General features: G+C 31.4%; 1 protein-coding gene across 2 annotated transcripts in view; it reads right to left on the minus strand.

The window, feature by feature from the left end:
• The window catches only part of LOC129990877 (methyl-CpG-binding domain protein 4-like), an 86,067-nt gene that overhangs the window by 19,813 nt on the left and 49,967 nt on the right, over nt 1-16,287 (minus strand). For both annotated transcript variants that reach the window (XM_056098191.1, XM_056098187.1), the window contains exon 2: nt 12,497-12,604. In XM_056098191.1, the coding sequence (XP_055954166.1) occupies nt 12,497-12,593 (97 nt within the window). In that variant the 5' untranslated portion in view covers nt 12,594-12,604. The remainder of the gene's footprint in view (nt 1-12,496; nt 12,605-16,287) is intronic.

A 16,287-nucleotide genomic window follows, 5' to 3' on the forward strand; every position in this document is an offset into this window, starting at 1 on the left:
ATTTTATTCTGAATACTTATTCTATAGTTACTATGAATTATTCCAAATCATATACTTCAAAAATACAATTTTACCTCAATATATATATATATTTAATGGAACTTTTAAGTGTTATGCACGTGCACAGAAATCATTCCTAATCTAAAACAGGTTTTTTAGACTGGATTCCCACGGTATTTGAAACTTAAGTTGGATTGTCTTATTAATTACGGATTTCGTATTATTACGGATGTGTGGCTTGGTGGAATGAAAGACAAGGAGTTTCACATTTTTTTTTTTGCTGACATTAAAATTTTCCTTCTTTTGTTAAAAAAACTTCCCCAAAATCCTTTTAAAAATAAGAATAATTTACAGAAGCACAATGGAAATAACATAAATCAATTGTTTTTCTTTCCCGCCATGTAGTCTCATTTCCTTTTCATCGTTCGTAACATCTTTCATTTTTGTTTGCTTTGCTTTTCCCCTGTTTCTGTATCTATTATAAGCATATATAATTCATAGATAAACAAAAAGTTGTATACATGTGGTTATCAAAATAATGGAAAAACCTTAGATTTATAAAGAATCCTTTATTAGTATGGTGTAGGACCACCTTTGGTATGTAATAAAGTTAAGATTGCCTAGGAATCGATATTTACGTGTTGAATAGTATTTAAAGGAATATTGTACCATTCTTCCTGGAGATATTGTGGAAGTTCAGAGAGAGATGCCGATGGAGGATATCGATTCCGTATTGAAAACAGACTATAACGGTTCAATTATATTGAGGTCGGATGATTGTGCGAGCCAAGGCGGATATTTAACTTCATCCTCGTTTTCATCAAACCATGACTGTATAAATCTCGCTGTTTGGATAAGTGCATTATCATCCTGGAAAATACCATCTCTTACAATAAACAATATTTGCATCATAGAATGGACCTGGTCAGCTAAACTTTCGCTATACTTTTCCCCAATGATCCTTCCTTTCAGGTTTACGATTAGTCCAATAAAAACTGTGACATGGCTGCCCATATCATGACATATCCACCTCTATGCTTGACAGTTGGAAGGAAACAGTCTCGATCCTACGCTTGTGCAGGTGTCCTCCTAACGAGCACCCGTCCTGTTGTAAGGAAAAGGGTGAAACGCATTCGTCAGATCATATTATTTTCTTCCACTTATCAAACGATTAGGTTTTGGGAACTTGACACTACTGTAGACGTCGTTTACCATTAAATCTGTGACAAGTGGCTTGGGAATTGCTGCTCTGCCATAAAATGTTCTGTTTATGAAAGTTCCTTCTAACTGTAATCACACTGGGGAATCCAGATGGGTATTGAGCTCTGCGGTCACTTTTGCTGCAGTTGTTCACTTTTTAGACATTACAATCCGCTTCAATACCCGTCGTCTCTTTCACGTTCACTGAGCTTCTCTTTCCGCCCACTATTTTCTTTTGCCGAACTTGTTTTGCCGCGCTGTGTATGACTTTAGACACTGTACCTCTAGAAACGCATAAAAGTTGGTATGTTTCGGTCACACTTGCTCCAGTTAGACGGGTTCCTACAATTTAACCTCTTTGAAAATCTGAGAGGTCCAACATTTTACGCTTTTGAAAAAAAAAAAAAACTCCAGAGAATTACAGAACTTCAATTAAGAAAACACATACTACCAGAATATATACATTGCTATTTATATAAAAAAAATGGGGGTTATTATTATACTTTGATGCTTACGAAGCACATTCAAAAATGTCACTTTTATTCACAAGTGTTTCCATTATTTCGACCACTTGTACTTCAAATATACACACACGTGTTCCGCCGCTTGCATACACACACATAGGGTGTTGCTCTAATCGCAGCGCAAAATCTGGTTTCTAAACTGTTACAAATTCTTTAAATGACGGAAAAATTCATATTTTGTGCTTGAGACAATAAATGTATTCCTCGAAAGTTTGGAAATCTACTTTTCATACAATCCGTCTATGGTATAAATCATTTTTAATCATTAAATCATTTAATCGAATTTTTCTTAGTACTGTAATTAACATTTTAAACTAGAAATAATGATACGACATTCATTTGCGACTAATTCAAATGAGTCATGAAACATTAAAATTCGTTATTTTAGACAATTTTTACAATAAATTCTTAATGAGAGTCATAGTAAATATTTGTTTGCAAACCGATATTATATATTGTTATAGTAATGAACTCTCATTTTTTTCGAATGAGAAGGTAGAACTATTGCTTTGAAAGTGTTTTTAAAACAGAATAATTTTTAATTAGCCTTCGATTTTATTATATTTTTTTAGTAACTTTAATTAAAGAATAACCTTTATTTTATACAACTGATATTTCCTAAGGTTATAAAGACTACTTTTTGCTTTCAATTTAGTTGATAATTTATAGTTTGTGTTTGAGATTTAAAAAAATTTCATATCTGTCAGGAAATTTTGGGAACTCTATGACTCACAAAAGGAAAAAAGAAACAAAAGCATTTATGGTTCCAAATGCAAACTAAACGCAAACAAGCTGTCGACGGGCAAAAGAAAATTTTAATCCTTCTTTTATGATGCGAAATTTCAGCTGCTCGCAGTAACATGTTATTCTTAACTTTTTTTTTATATACATTTATTTTTATTTGGAAAGATTTATGTTTCATTTGAGTGAATGTTTTGAAATTAAAAAGGCTTTTTTGCTGCGTCAACAGTTTTGTTATTAATATTTGCGCTTGATGTGGGAGAAAATGGGGCGTTTCTGCTCACAGCTGTTTGAGTTAGTAAAAAACGCGGCTAATGGTTTTTGACCATCTGTCTAATTGATGGAAGATTGTATATTTGTATAAGCATCCTCACTTCGTCATTTTTCGTTTTCATTAGATCATTATAGGCTATTTAAAAAAATCGAAGCATTACTTATAATTTGGAGCCTCTAATTTTTTAAAGCAATGAAAACAACTTGCAACAAGTCACTCCCCACATTTTTCTTTAAGATATATCATTTTTTCAATCAATCTTTTCTATCCATCTTTAACCATCCACCCAATTTTTACCATACATCTTTGATCAATCCATCATTAACCCTTTATTAGGGCATAATTCTGGGACATTGACAAATAACATTTTTGGGGGGGGATTATACTATGATAAACTGATGATTCAAATACTAAAACATTAAAAGTTCTTCGATTTGCCATTTGATTTATGAAATAAGGGGTGGCAAATATACTTACCAGAGATCGTTCAGGAAAAACTAAAAGTGGTAAGCATACTTACCATTAAGCGTTAAAAGTAAAAATATCATAGAATATTCATTGGTAAGTATATTTACCACTCAATTTTATTTCATTTAAAACAAATTTACACGTTTTTTTAGATAGAAATCATGAAATTCAAATTCAATAACGTCTTATATATTAACTCTTTCACGCCGACTGTCACGTCTATGTGCCAGCAAGAAACGCACTCATTTCCCTGCCGACACGCTGGCGTGCCAGAACGTTTTCTAGTTCACACATTTGTGCAAATCTGTCCTCGAACGTTCAAACCTTCTACTCAAGATGAGAGTAGCATGACTCACATACACGTGGGTTTTGATTATATGAGGGGAAAGGAATGTTTCCGAATGGCATGCTTTATGACAGTTCTTTAAATTCGCACGTGGAATTTGTTTATAGTAAGGGGAGTTTTATTTTCGCTACAGCGTTGGTTATTCAGGTTTGCAGTCCAGTTTTTAATGGATAACTTAATCTTGTAGACATGAATTTTTTCTCTTTTTACCGTTAGAATGTCGAGGCGTCTAAAATGTTTAACTGTACTTAAAATAGCAGAAATGATGCAGAATATTTCTTATATTGATTCTGAAAACATTCGAATAGTAGTGATAGTGACACTATAATATATTACAGAACTTTATTAAATAACGCGTTGATATTTCGGTAATTTCATGAATTTAGGCTTAATTGCAAAAAACCCTCCGGACCTGAATAGACACTCGCGAAAGAGATTGTCGGCCTCAGAGATAAGCGCACGTTTGAGCTTCCCTTCCTGAAAGGGTTAAAGTTTGAAGCTCATTTTGTATTTATTAGGCTGGCTGGGAGGATTGTACGTTGCATAAAAATAAAACTATTGCAATCTGATGCAACTTTATTAATAATCTCTTAGCCACTTTTGCTTTAAGAAATAAACTAAAATGTCATAAACTACAGTATTCAAGTAATCATTTCAACAAAAATGAAGTCAGAATATGCATAAATTGATTTAACTGGAAGATTCTGAATTTTAAGAAATGCACCAACAGTTTTCGTTCATTTTTAAAAATGAATGTTGAATTTTAATTAAATAAATTCAATAACAAATAATGGTAATTAAATATAAGAAAATCTTAAACAGAAGGAACACAACACAATGGTTTTCCATGTCTGTAAACTTTTTTACGCTGAAACTTTACTCTTACATCGTGAACGGACAGTGTTAAGCATATTTACCCCTTTTGAATTTAAATGATGCTTAACTATAGACAAAGTATTAAGATAGTCCAATCAAATTTTAAGCATCTGATTATCCTAATTATCATTTTAAAATACTTTTTTGAGCCCTCATGAAAAATATTTTACAGGTGGTAAGAATATATACCAGAGAACTATAAAGGATAAACGGAAATGAGACCTGTTGAGTTAATAAATTCTATATGGTGTAATTTTGAAATTGATGAGCTGAATTATTCCATACCAAAAATAATGAGTTTTTTTATAAACTTTATTAATGTTTAGAAGGCATACGCAGCATGTTGGAAAAATAATTTCCACAAGGGACATATATCACAAGAAAAGCCAAAACTGATAATCATAAACCATGTCGCTATGAGTTAAACAAGGGGAAATACAAAAAGTTATAAGCATTTTTTTTTAAATAATTGAAAAACAAATTTACAATTTAGAAGAAACTGAATAACTACAATACAGAAGTATGTAAAAGCATTGGGTCAAATAAGAATTAAACATTTCTGCATCCTAGAATCCTGGAATGATATAAAAGTCTCGGAGTATAACCTCTGATAATTGGTAATGAGCCTAGTTAATCAATTTGCTCTTATGACATTCATAAAGATTATTACGGTTGAGAAAGGTATGTGAATTTTAACTATGTTATTTTAAATTGATTTAATAATATTCATTTTAGTAAAATGTGCGAATTTTAGATTAAACCGATTTAATATTTATATTTATTTTTATAGAGTTCATAGGAATTAGTAATTATATTCCTCATTCACAAAATTTCACCTCACATCCATACGCGGAATGACTCGCTCTAGATCATGGGTGGGCATTAAGTCGATCGTGATTCGACCGGTGGATCATCGAGATAATTTGGGGTGACCATTTTTACTAGGATGCGCATACTAAAAGAAATATATTTATGGAACACCGATATAATATAAATTATATATTATATTTATCTCTTGAAGAAAACGAAGCTTTTCTCCTTCAAATTGACATAAATTTAAAAGCACGTAGTTCAGAACCCAAGAATAACTTCTGGAATCTAAAGGGCAGAGTAAAGTATCCTCATTAAAAAAAAAAAAAAAAAAAAAAAACCTTGCATACCATTTAACATCGCTTTTTTTTTTTTGGTGTACCTACTTGCGTGAATCTGTATTATCAGCGATGAATGTAATTAAGACAACATATCGCCCACGTCTCACAGACAATCACTTAGAACTCAGTGAAAGATTAGCAGTTAGTAATTATATACCGAGAAATTTTAGATTGGTGGACAGTATGCAGGCTAAGTCTTCTGCTACGAGAACTAATACTAGATGAAAATATTTTTCAATGCATTTCGATTTGTTTGATATTAAATGCATCATTTGATATTATTATATTTGTGACTATTATTATTATGTTTGTATCTTGCTAGTATTGTAATATTTCTAGTTATAAAGTTAAAAACATATTTCGTATTTATTATTAAGTTATAATAAATATTGTAGACCTTTTTTTTAGGTCACCACATCCACTCATTTTTTAGAATTCAAATAATGTTGCCATACAGAAAAAAATAATACAATGTTGCTATTCAAAGAATAAACTATGAATAATAAAAATAAATAATAATTATAATCAGTTATGACAACTTCAATGCTTAACATCCTCCCACCTTGAGTTGATAACAATTAGCATGCTTTACAGTCTTAATTTGGTATACTTTAAAAAAATTTAATTTGCCGAATAAAGCTATTAATGTTGCAACTATTCATGAAAACTAAAGTTAATAAAATGTCAATAAATTCAATCTTTTAGGTATTTTCACAAATTGACCACTTCGTGTTACAGTCAGTTCACATGCAGGATCAACTGATCTTTTCTCAAAAGAATTATCTTATTTATTTTCTAGTTTTCCAATCGAATAGGAGTAGTCTGTTAATTCAATAGGTGGTACTTCTAAAAGATATATTCGTTGAATGGGTCTTAGTAACGTTGAATGGACTGTTTTGACTTTCACAACCTGGTTGTTGTGATCTTTTCCTGGTAAGATCTCAGTAATCTTTCCTAAGAGCCAGTTAATACGCTTAAGATTATCACTTCGAACCAAGACTATGTCACCAAACCTGATTGAATTTTGTAATCTAGATTTTGGCTTTTGCACAAGCTGTCCTAAATATTCAGATCTAAACCTATTTCTTAAATCCTTTTGAAGAGTTTATCTGTATTTAATTCTTTTAACTAAAGATTTCTGTTCCAGTATGTCAATATCCAGTATATATGATTCCTTTATGTCATTTAAAAACATAGATGCCGGCGTCCTGGCATAGGGGTAGCGCGTCTTCCCCGTGATCTGGGCGTCCCGGGTTCGAGTCCCGGTTTGGGCATGGTTGTTCTTCTGTTGTTCTATCTGTGAGATGTGTGAATGTGCCCTCCTGTAAAAAGGGGTTGTGCAAGCGAATGAGTGATGCGTGAGTGGCAAAGTCGTACTCTTGGCCCTAGTTGGCGCTGCTATAAAAAATAAGAGACGTTCCCCCTCAGGCTTAAATCACTGTCTTCGTAACAGTGGGCTTGTCAGTGGCAAGTGCCATAAGAAACAAACAAACAAACAACAAAAACATAGATGGTGTCAATGGTTTCAGAGTTTCATCTTCAGAAAAATAGGTTAATGGACGTGAATTAACTATGTTTTCGCAATCAGTCAGCACAATTAGCATTTCTTCATATGATAATAGAACACGACCTAAAACTCTCTTCAATAAATCTTTAATAATTCTAATAATTCTCTCCCACCAACCTCTCCACCACGGTGTCGCTGGTGGGTTAAACCTCCATGCAATTAAATGAACAGCAGCAAACTGTTAAACACGCTTCTAATCAAGTTGCTTCAGCTGATTATATGCTCCTGTAAAATTGTGCCATTATCGCAATATTTTGTAGGTATTCTACCGCGTCGGGAAATAAATCTTCTTAATCCCATCAAAAAACTCTCGGTAGAAGTAGAAGTAACAAGCTCTAGGTGCACAGCCCGATAAAAGACACATGTAAAAGTAATTATCCAGCTTTTTAAGGAATAATGGGCCTTCAATGTCTTTGAAACCGAGTAGTTATGTTTGAATCGGTGTATCCAAGCTACTAGAAGTACGATTTGTTTATACTTCAAAAAATATCTTGAAAACCAATTCTTTTCCGAGGGAACAGTTGTGTTAAGCAAATTGGGTGATTTCTTCTTTTCAGCCTCTCTTCCTTATTTACGTGTGGAAAATCAGTTGTTGAACAAGGACATTCTTCTACGTTTTTTTCTCAACCACTGTGGCCTCTCCCAACATTTCAACTTCACTAGAAAACTGGCTTTGCAACTTCTAGATGGTAAATTGCCAGAAACATGTCCCCAGATTGGTGCATGAGTTAATTTTCTTATTTCAATGACTGTTTTTCACAAAAACAGTCCAATTGTCTTCCCTAGTGATCCACGAAAGTACGAATCGCTCCAGAAATAATGTCTAATTTCTTCACAATTTAATGAATCAGTAATAGATTTTGCTAGCCTGGTATTACAGCAGCCAAAAGTTTTATTTGTGGAATAGTAACCCCCTTCAGTGGTGCAAATTGGGACTTAGATCCTAAAAGAAGCACCTCTACTTTTTCATTCAATTCAATCCTTAAATATTTGAATAAGCATCTTTGGCAGCATCAACAAAAGTATGCAAAGAACATAAATCACAATTTTTATTTTTCGCTTCATTGAAGCGAATATAAAAATTCGCTTCAATGAAGCGAATCTTTATATTCAGACTAGTTTAAATTTATTGTTATAATTTTGCCCTTTTCTCGTCTCATTTATAATTTTGCCTTTGGGAGCAAAATACAGACCACATTCTTTTCCTAACTCGAGAGCTGAAACCACTTTTGGTTTTGTCTAATTATGATATGAGTTGCTGTTTCTTTGTACAGCGTTTGCAATAATTTATCCGAAAACTATCAGTTGTTTTAGGGTCCCAAAATCTGTTGCACCTTTTAATTTTAAATAATATTCAAAACTCGTCATTAAGCGTGACGCAAATTGCACACGACTTTCGTTATCTCTAGAAGCATTTCTAAAATTCTCTAAAACCGCTTGTGCTGTTGGTTCGAATTCTCTTAATACAATTGATTTAACTTCGTTATAATTAGTTAAATCTTTCTCAGCAATTTAAGTTAGGATATTAGAAGCTATTTCTCTTAATAAATTTAATAAAATTTCTGCTTTAAGCTTCTCTGGTACCTTTTTAGTACTAAATGCTCTCTCTAACGAAGTAAAAAAGAAATTCCAGTCCTCAGCTTTACTCGGTGTTTTATTACACAATATTCTCACAAAATTTAATAAGCTATCCAGCGACTCTTCTGTTCGGTTTTACACCTTTGATTTACAGGAGTCTGAGTACTATTTTCATTAGCCCTTAATTGTAATTCTTTTTAGTTTTCTCTCTAATCTGAGCTGCCCTAGTTCTATTTCACTATCTATTTCCTGTCGATTTTTGGTTTCTATTCCCTGTTACTCGATCTACAGCATCTTTAACAACTTCGTTGTCATTTTATAATAAGTCACATTCCTCAGTTAAAGGCTTTATTTCACTCTTTTTCATGCCTTCCGCTACAACCAAACCTATCTCTTCGCCAACGAGTTTTAATTCATCGTTTCTTAACTTTGTCAAACCCGCCATATAAATATATAATTCGAAATAATTCAAGAGAACAATGTTATCACATTTTTATTCTAAACTCCTTAAAAAAAAATGAACTCCGTCTCGGAAAATTAATTAGTTAATAACTCAAAGGATAATATTGCCTCTACCTCTTTGCTGGGACTGCTGTCACACGAGACCAGTTATCCACAACTCAGTTCTCATTCTTGATATTTTCCACCAAGCTCGTCATCGTCGACGATATTACCAGATTTCAAGTAATAAATCACTATTCAATAGATGCATAGTCGTCTCCGGCTCGACGGACCATGTTTTGGCCCATGATAGCTCATTAAAAAAAACCCATAATCACATAGAAATTAAACACAAAATCTTTGACTGTATCACCATTGCTTTGTTTTCAACACTCTGTGGAACATACTAAAGGGTTATATCATTTGGTCACTTGATGGCGTTACAAAATTAGTAGGCAGAGCGTTCTGCCGACTTATTGGCGCCAACAACAAAAATCAACAACAACACTGAATTCCCGCCAAAGGTCAATATTTCATAAATATAGTACGCCAATGCCATGCAAGGCATTCTCTGGAAAGATACCTTTATAAAGAGAGTATACGAGAAAGTTCTGCAGGGACCACTCCCGCTGTTTAATCTTCCAGTGGGCGTGTCCTCTTTACCAACAAGAAAGGTTGCACGTATTTCCTAGATACATTATTATAAAATATGAATTTTTAACGCATCTTAAGTGGGAAACGATAAACGATTTATGTTCATTTTTAATAAGCGATATGATAATAATCCTTTGATACAAATTATTGAATTATTTCAAGAGCTACAGCTGATTTGAATCAAAGTAATTTTTCGCTCCAATTGCTCCCCTTCCCTCTAAAATCGTCTAGTATACGTATGGGTGAGAGTTTGGAAAAGGATCACTCACTTAGGTTGTGTTTAAGAGTTTAATTATGTAAAGTAGATTGCAATTAGAGGCTGAGAGGTTAATAAGCAAAATCATTTTTAAATAGCGTTTATTTTTAAAAAAATGGAACTTAAAACATAGGGACAAAATAAAATGAACAAACAAATTGCTGAATGACGTGAAAATAAAAGAAATGAAATTGCCAGAATTCCAACAGTAATATCTACAATTGTAATACAAAATTGTAGGAACAATGGGGGAATTACAAAAATTGAAATTCTGTTATAAAAAGTAAGAAGTCCAAATATATAAAAGTAAGAAAGCTCCAAATATATAAATTTCTGTCAAATCCCACGGCCAAACCCCCATATTTGTAGTGTGTTTGTCATTTTTCGGTGGTTTGCCTCTTTTTCTCTTCCTGTCTTCAAAACATAATTATTTTGTTATGTTTTTTCAGCATTTTAATTTGCTTTGTAAACAGAAAAAATGCGTTGAGAGATCTCTCAAAGCTTCGTAGATATTTTCCTTTCTAGCTTAGTAGATATTTCCTTCTAAGTAGTTTTTCTTTATTATTTATTGAATGAATAGTTGTTGATTGCAGACACATTAATTTTTAAAACACTTAATTTAAAAAAAAAAGAAACGAAAAGAAGATACAACAAAAACTTACTTCAACGGTCGCGCGTATCTTTGAAATATAAATAGAAGATTCACAGACCTCTATTAGCGTCTTGAATTCCAAATGTTAACTAACGCTTTGTCGAAAGTGGTCACAAGAATAGTTTGTCTCATTTTGAAATAGATTTTGTAATTTTGAACCTTGATTAGACGACAACGATGACCTTTGGGTCAGACCCTCTCCCTCCATTTGTACAAATTTCTGTACCATACTACTTTATCTAGTAAAAGTGTATGCCAAAATTAATCCATCTAGCGTTTTAAGTTTTGTAATTATCGTTGTCACTTGCACTCGGGCAGACAGACTAAAAATCTTTCTGAATGGATTTCGATCAAAATTTGATAGAAATTTACAAGTATATAAAGATCATATATTAAACTTGATACAGACAATTCAAAGCATTTTTGAATTTACGTATATGCAATACGATTCCAAAAAAATTTGCTTTTCAGACTTCAGAAGGTCTGAACGTTTGATGATTACTCTTAGTGTATTTCGTATTAAAAAAATTAATTACCATATCCTAAAGCTCTCACAGGTGTAAAAATTGGTGTTAATCTTGTAAATAAATTTTCGATGCGTTCAGTCTTCAAGTATGATTAAATTTTGAAGTTATAAATTTAATATATATCTGAAACTTAATTCCTCTTCTTCTGCTATTCAAATAAATAATAAAGAAATAAAATAGATAATTTTCAACCTCCCTAAAATTTAAATAATAATTCGGATTTACATGTTTTTTCTGATATAATTAATTATCAAGATTTTTTAAGGTTATATCCGTTCAAATGAAAATTTCGTTGAATTTTGAGCAATGAAGGATTAAATAAAACCGAAGAGAATGACCCGCTCTTGCAATTTAATACGTAATATTGAAATTTCCGCATTGTGTGTTATACGGATTTTATTATTCAACAGCAAATGAAACGATTTCCTTTTTTTCCAGTATATAAATTTGATCAAATGTAAGATTCTTTGTGTTGTGGGTGTGTATTTATCGTGCCTCATTAAATACACACAAGTTTTAAATCTCGTGAGCATAAAAACAAGTTTCTCTTCAAATATAAAACATTTTCGTTAATTCTTTATAAAGGTCTGAAAATGCTGTTTTCAAAATGAGTTTTTCCACCCGATCCGATTTTTATACGAAAATCTGTTTCACATTTAAATAAGCCGTAAATATTCACTTAATTAAAAAACAAAATAAAGAAAAACGAATGAAAGCATCTTGTCCTAAATGGTAATTATTTCTAGAAAAACACCAATCCTGTCTGATTGGATAGAAAAATGTAACTACGTTTTCATCCTCCTCCAAAGCCATTTGCTAATTTTTCGAATAAATTATGCTAATCTGCATTTTGTAGTCATATGTGCTCGCGCATTCCCGTTTTTTTTTGTGAACTTACGCGCTGTTTTTCACTTTAATTTCGTCCTTGAATCGGAGCAGGTGTTCGTCTTGTTTGTGATATCGCTTGTAATATCGTTAGCATTCGAATGAACTGTACTGGAGGACTTCTGCGAGTTTAATTTTATATATGGGTCTTTTACCTAATCATCGTATTGCTTGAACTTTCGCTTTGCTGTACCTCTTTAATTGAACTTTAAAAACCCGAACATGGACTGGGTCGCATAAGCGAAACTGAACTCGAACTGATAACTAACTGCCTGAAACTTCAATTCGTTTTTGTGGGCGCTCTTGTGTTTATAGATACATTTAAGATAACAGCCATTGTTGTTATAAATCCTTACCTCTTACTTCTTTCAAGTTTATCTCTAGCATTCGTATGAGCCATACTGGAAGACTTAGAGTACAACTTTGACTGCTTTCACTGCTTTTATCCTGCATTTTTGGATCATCTAAAAAACGTGAGAAAAAAAGCTTATTTAAAAGAAGATGAAGTTAACAATTACTTATACAAATAAGAAGAAAACTTTCAAGAAAAGTCGATGAACTGTGGAACAAATCTGCCTGAAAGTCATCTACAAATTCTATATATTACGGTAAGTTGATATTTATTGTAATACTTTTCTTGCTCAAGTTTTCTGATTATTGCAGTAATAAGCATGATTTTGTGATGCGAGTATTTAATTTATGTATATGAAATTATTTGTGCATTAAGTTATGATCTTAATGAATTGGAATTAAAGAAAGATATTTAATTTTAATAATACAGTAAAGCGCTGTTTATGTACCCTTTTTCAAGGGGCTGAAATATTTTTTAAAAACAAAACGATGTGTAATCGAAATTTTAATAAACTGAAATCTTATTGTGTTGTGCTAATAATGCAATTTCATCTATAAATAATAATTTTAAAACTTTTAAGTTAGCGTGTTATCAAAAACAGTAATTAAATCTTTAATTTAAACATTTATCACAAAAGTAAATAAATCTTTCCATTATTGCTCATCCTTAATACTTGTATATTGTATATTTTATGTGATTTTTACAAGCATACAAATAGGCATCTACTTGGAAAAATTCTTTAACCTTCCTCTGTGTTGCTGATTGTCTATAAGTATTTAAAGTAGCATGAATCGATTTAAATTCATTGAGCATTTTGACAAAGAAACTCGAAGCCTTCTGATTCTGCTGCGTCTTTAAAGAAAAGTGAGAATTAAATTCTTTAGCATCGGATAAACTAATACTAGATAAATAATTTCCCATTTAATTCATCAACTGTGAATAATTCCGATGTCATCATATCGGTATTACAGTTCTCGTATTCCTCAAATGTTATGTCTGCTTTTGGAATGTCTAGTCTTCAAAAACTGAAAAAGATACAATCGAAGCGTTCCGTACATTGTAATACTTATTCCAATGAAATAATTATTACTTGCAATGATTACGAATGAAGCGATTATGTGATGAAACAACCTATAAATAGTGCTTTACCGTAATTTCCGTAGAAACTCGTTTATGTATTTCATGTTAAAAAGAACTTACTTTCAGAATTGGTTGAAATAATTAGGTTTCTAATTTTTTAAGTTTAAAACTCATTTATCATTCAATTGCACCAATAAAGTTTTTATTTTAGCTTAATGACGCAGATTAAATATAAAGCAAATCAACAATTTCTTTAACAGTGAATTAGTATCTTTATATTTTAATTATTTTGGAATGTGATTTTCTTGTTATCCTTAATCAACGTTTCAATTAATTAAAAATCAGCAAAATAATACATGTCAGTTACTACATTTGACAATTTTTCACTTAAAAAAATTTCAGTTTGTCGTATTCTTTTATTTCTGTAGTTCGAGTTCTTATTAAAGAAATCGAACTACCAGAAACCAACTATCACTCCTTTGGATTTTAATTGTTTGTAAACTAGCTCGAAGGATGTGTATTCTGTTAAGCAAAACTAAACTAGTTTCAGAAAATATAATATAGATTTTTTTTGTAGTACTATAATTTTGGAATGATGAATATAGGAATTCGTTTTGATCTTTTTTGAAAATTATGACCATCTGACCAAATCGGAAAGGTTATGTTTATTGATCTTTGATCGATATATACATATATACACTTGAATCGGGGTATAGATATATATATGTAATGATATTTTAAACTCTTAATTTCAATTTAATTAATTTCCAAGGTTTTATCTTAATTTAGCCCATAGTAACTTCATTCTAAAATATTCTCTTATTTCATGATCCAATTCCACTTTCGCTACTTAATTAATTCAAGAGAAGCTTTATGAAATTGCTGAATCGACTAAACGCCGACACATTCACACGCTTCACGTGAAGGGGTAAAAAAACTGTCCAGTAAGCACATTCTTTTTAAAAGATCCCTGTGTTTCCTTTACATGTGATTGACATGCGTCCGAAATCCCTATCAGAATCTTAATAATATATTAATACTGTAAAGAAATATTTTCCCTATCAAAATCGAAGGTTATATAAGACGAGGGATAATTTATTTCTCTCTCTTCCCCACTTCTGCTTTTGCAACGCGCTGTGGCGGACGCGCCATGTCCGCGTCTTTTCTTGTAAATAATTATGTTGTCCCGATGGATTTAAAAGAATTTAAAAATGAAAAAGTCTTTTCACTGTCTTCAAAACTGCATCCTGCTTCACATAAAATAATGCTTATATATAATATGCATGAGAATTCTTAATTTTGTTGATGCTTTTGTTTAAAAGTCGTATGAAAATTGAAAATATTTGAACTCGGGAGTCGATAAGTAGTGCGTAAAAGTCGCGAAAATTAAATTGTAATTTGCTTTTTTGTATATAATCATTTGAAGTAAATCCAGTTTTGAGACTGGATGAATCTAATGTAGAAAATATTTAAATCCAATGTTCAAATTTGAATTAGTATAATTTCCAGTATGCATTTCAAAGACGTCATTTATACCGTATTTTAATGAATTAGTCTTATTCCAGTTGCACTAAAATGTCATCGACGATCGTTTTATCAGCTAATATCACAAATGTCTATTCGGATTGTAGTCCAACAGTAATTCTAATTGAAAAATGATTTAAATAACATAAAGAAATATATTCTATGAAGTTAAATTCAATAAATATACGGCTCAAAAAATGATGAAATCTGAAAGTTTTATGTGGTCTTTTAATTATTTAAATTATACAATGGTATATTATATATTTCAATATTAGATTGTCTTTAGATTACTGAAATAGTTTCTGCGTATATGATCTTCCAGTAATTGGAGGATTCTTGATAGAAACCATCTTTGATTCACCTAATAATAATTGAAATCAAAAATTCATAATTCGTTTCAATATTCAATTTTTTACATCTTTTAAAATCGTTGTTAAATCCCTGAGTAGGGAGAGAAACACTCGGAAATGCAAAATAGGAAAAAAGCAGGTCCTGTGGCATTAAATACCATCAAAAACGTATTTTCTTTAAATTGATCTGATTCAGCATTTATTTTGGCGATCTTCAAGCAAAGCGAGACCCCCCCCCCCCCCGAGCTAAACTCCGCCAATTTTATTTTCTAAAGTTTGAGTACAATTCGATTATTCTTAAAACAATTTGATTATAAAATTGCTTTAAGAACACGAATATATTAATTTATTAAATATACTGTAGTTTTTTTCATAATATTTTAATGAGCAATGCATGGGAAAATTTTGATATTTAAAGGCGTTCTATCAAATAGAGAAGAAATGAAAACGGTACTATTATGATTCCAATCAATTGTGATTTATGAAAAGAATTCACTGGTTAATTTTAGAATGTTGAGAATTTGATTCAAGATAAATTATTTGTTAAATATCTGCTCCTTTGTTAAATATTTGCTCCTTTAACTATTTCGCTTAATTTGTTTTCTCTTCGCCCTAGATTTTACGCATTTGTTACGTATCGATAAACAGTAAACATTTTTAAAGTTCCGCTTTTAAAGTAAAATCTTCAGAAGAATACTACCATTTTTTTTATGCACAGAATATGATCACTTTGTTTATACGTATAACTGATTATGATTTAGACTTGTTTAAATTCCTGCATTAAAAAGCAAATGTCGGCTTTTCCTCTTTGGAAAAAAAATTAGAATGACATTTATATTGT

Source organism: Argiope bruennichi, chromosome 2 (assembly GCF_947563725.1).
Source record: "Argiope bruennichi chromosome 2, qqArgBrue1.1, whole genome shotgun sequence".
NCBI lineage: Eukaryota > Metazoa > Arthropoda > Arachnida > Araneae > Araneidae > Argiope > Argiope bruennichi.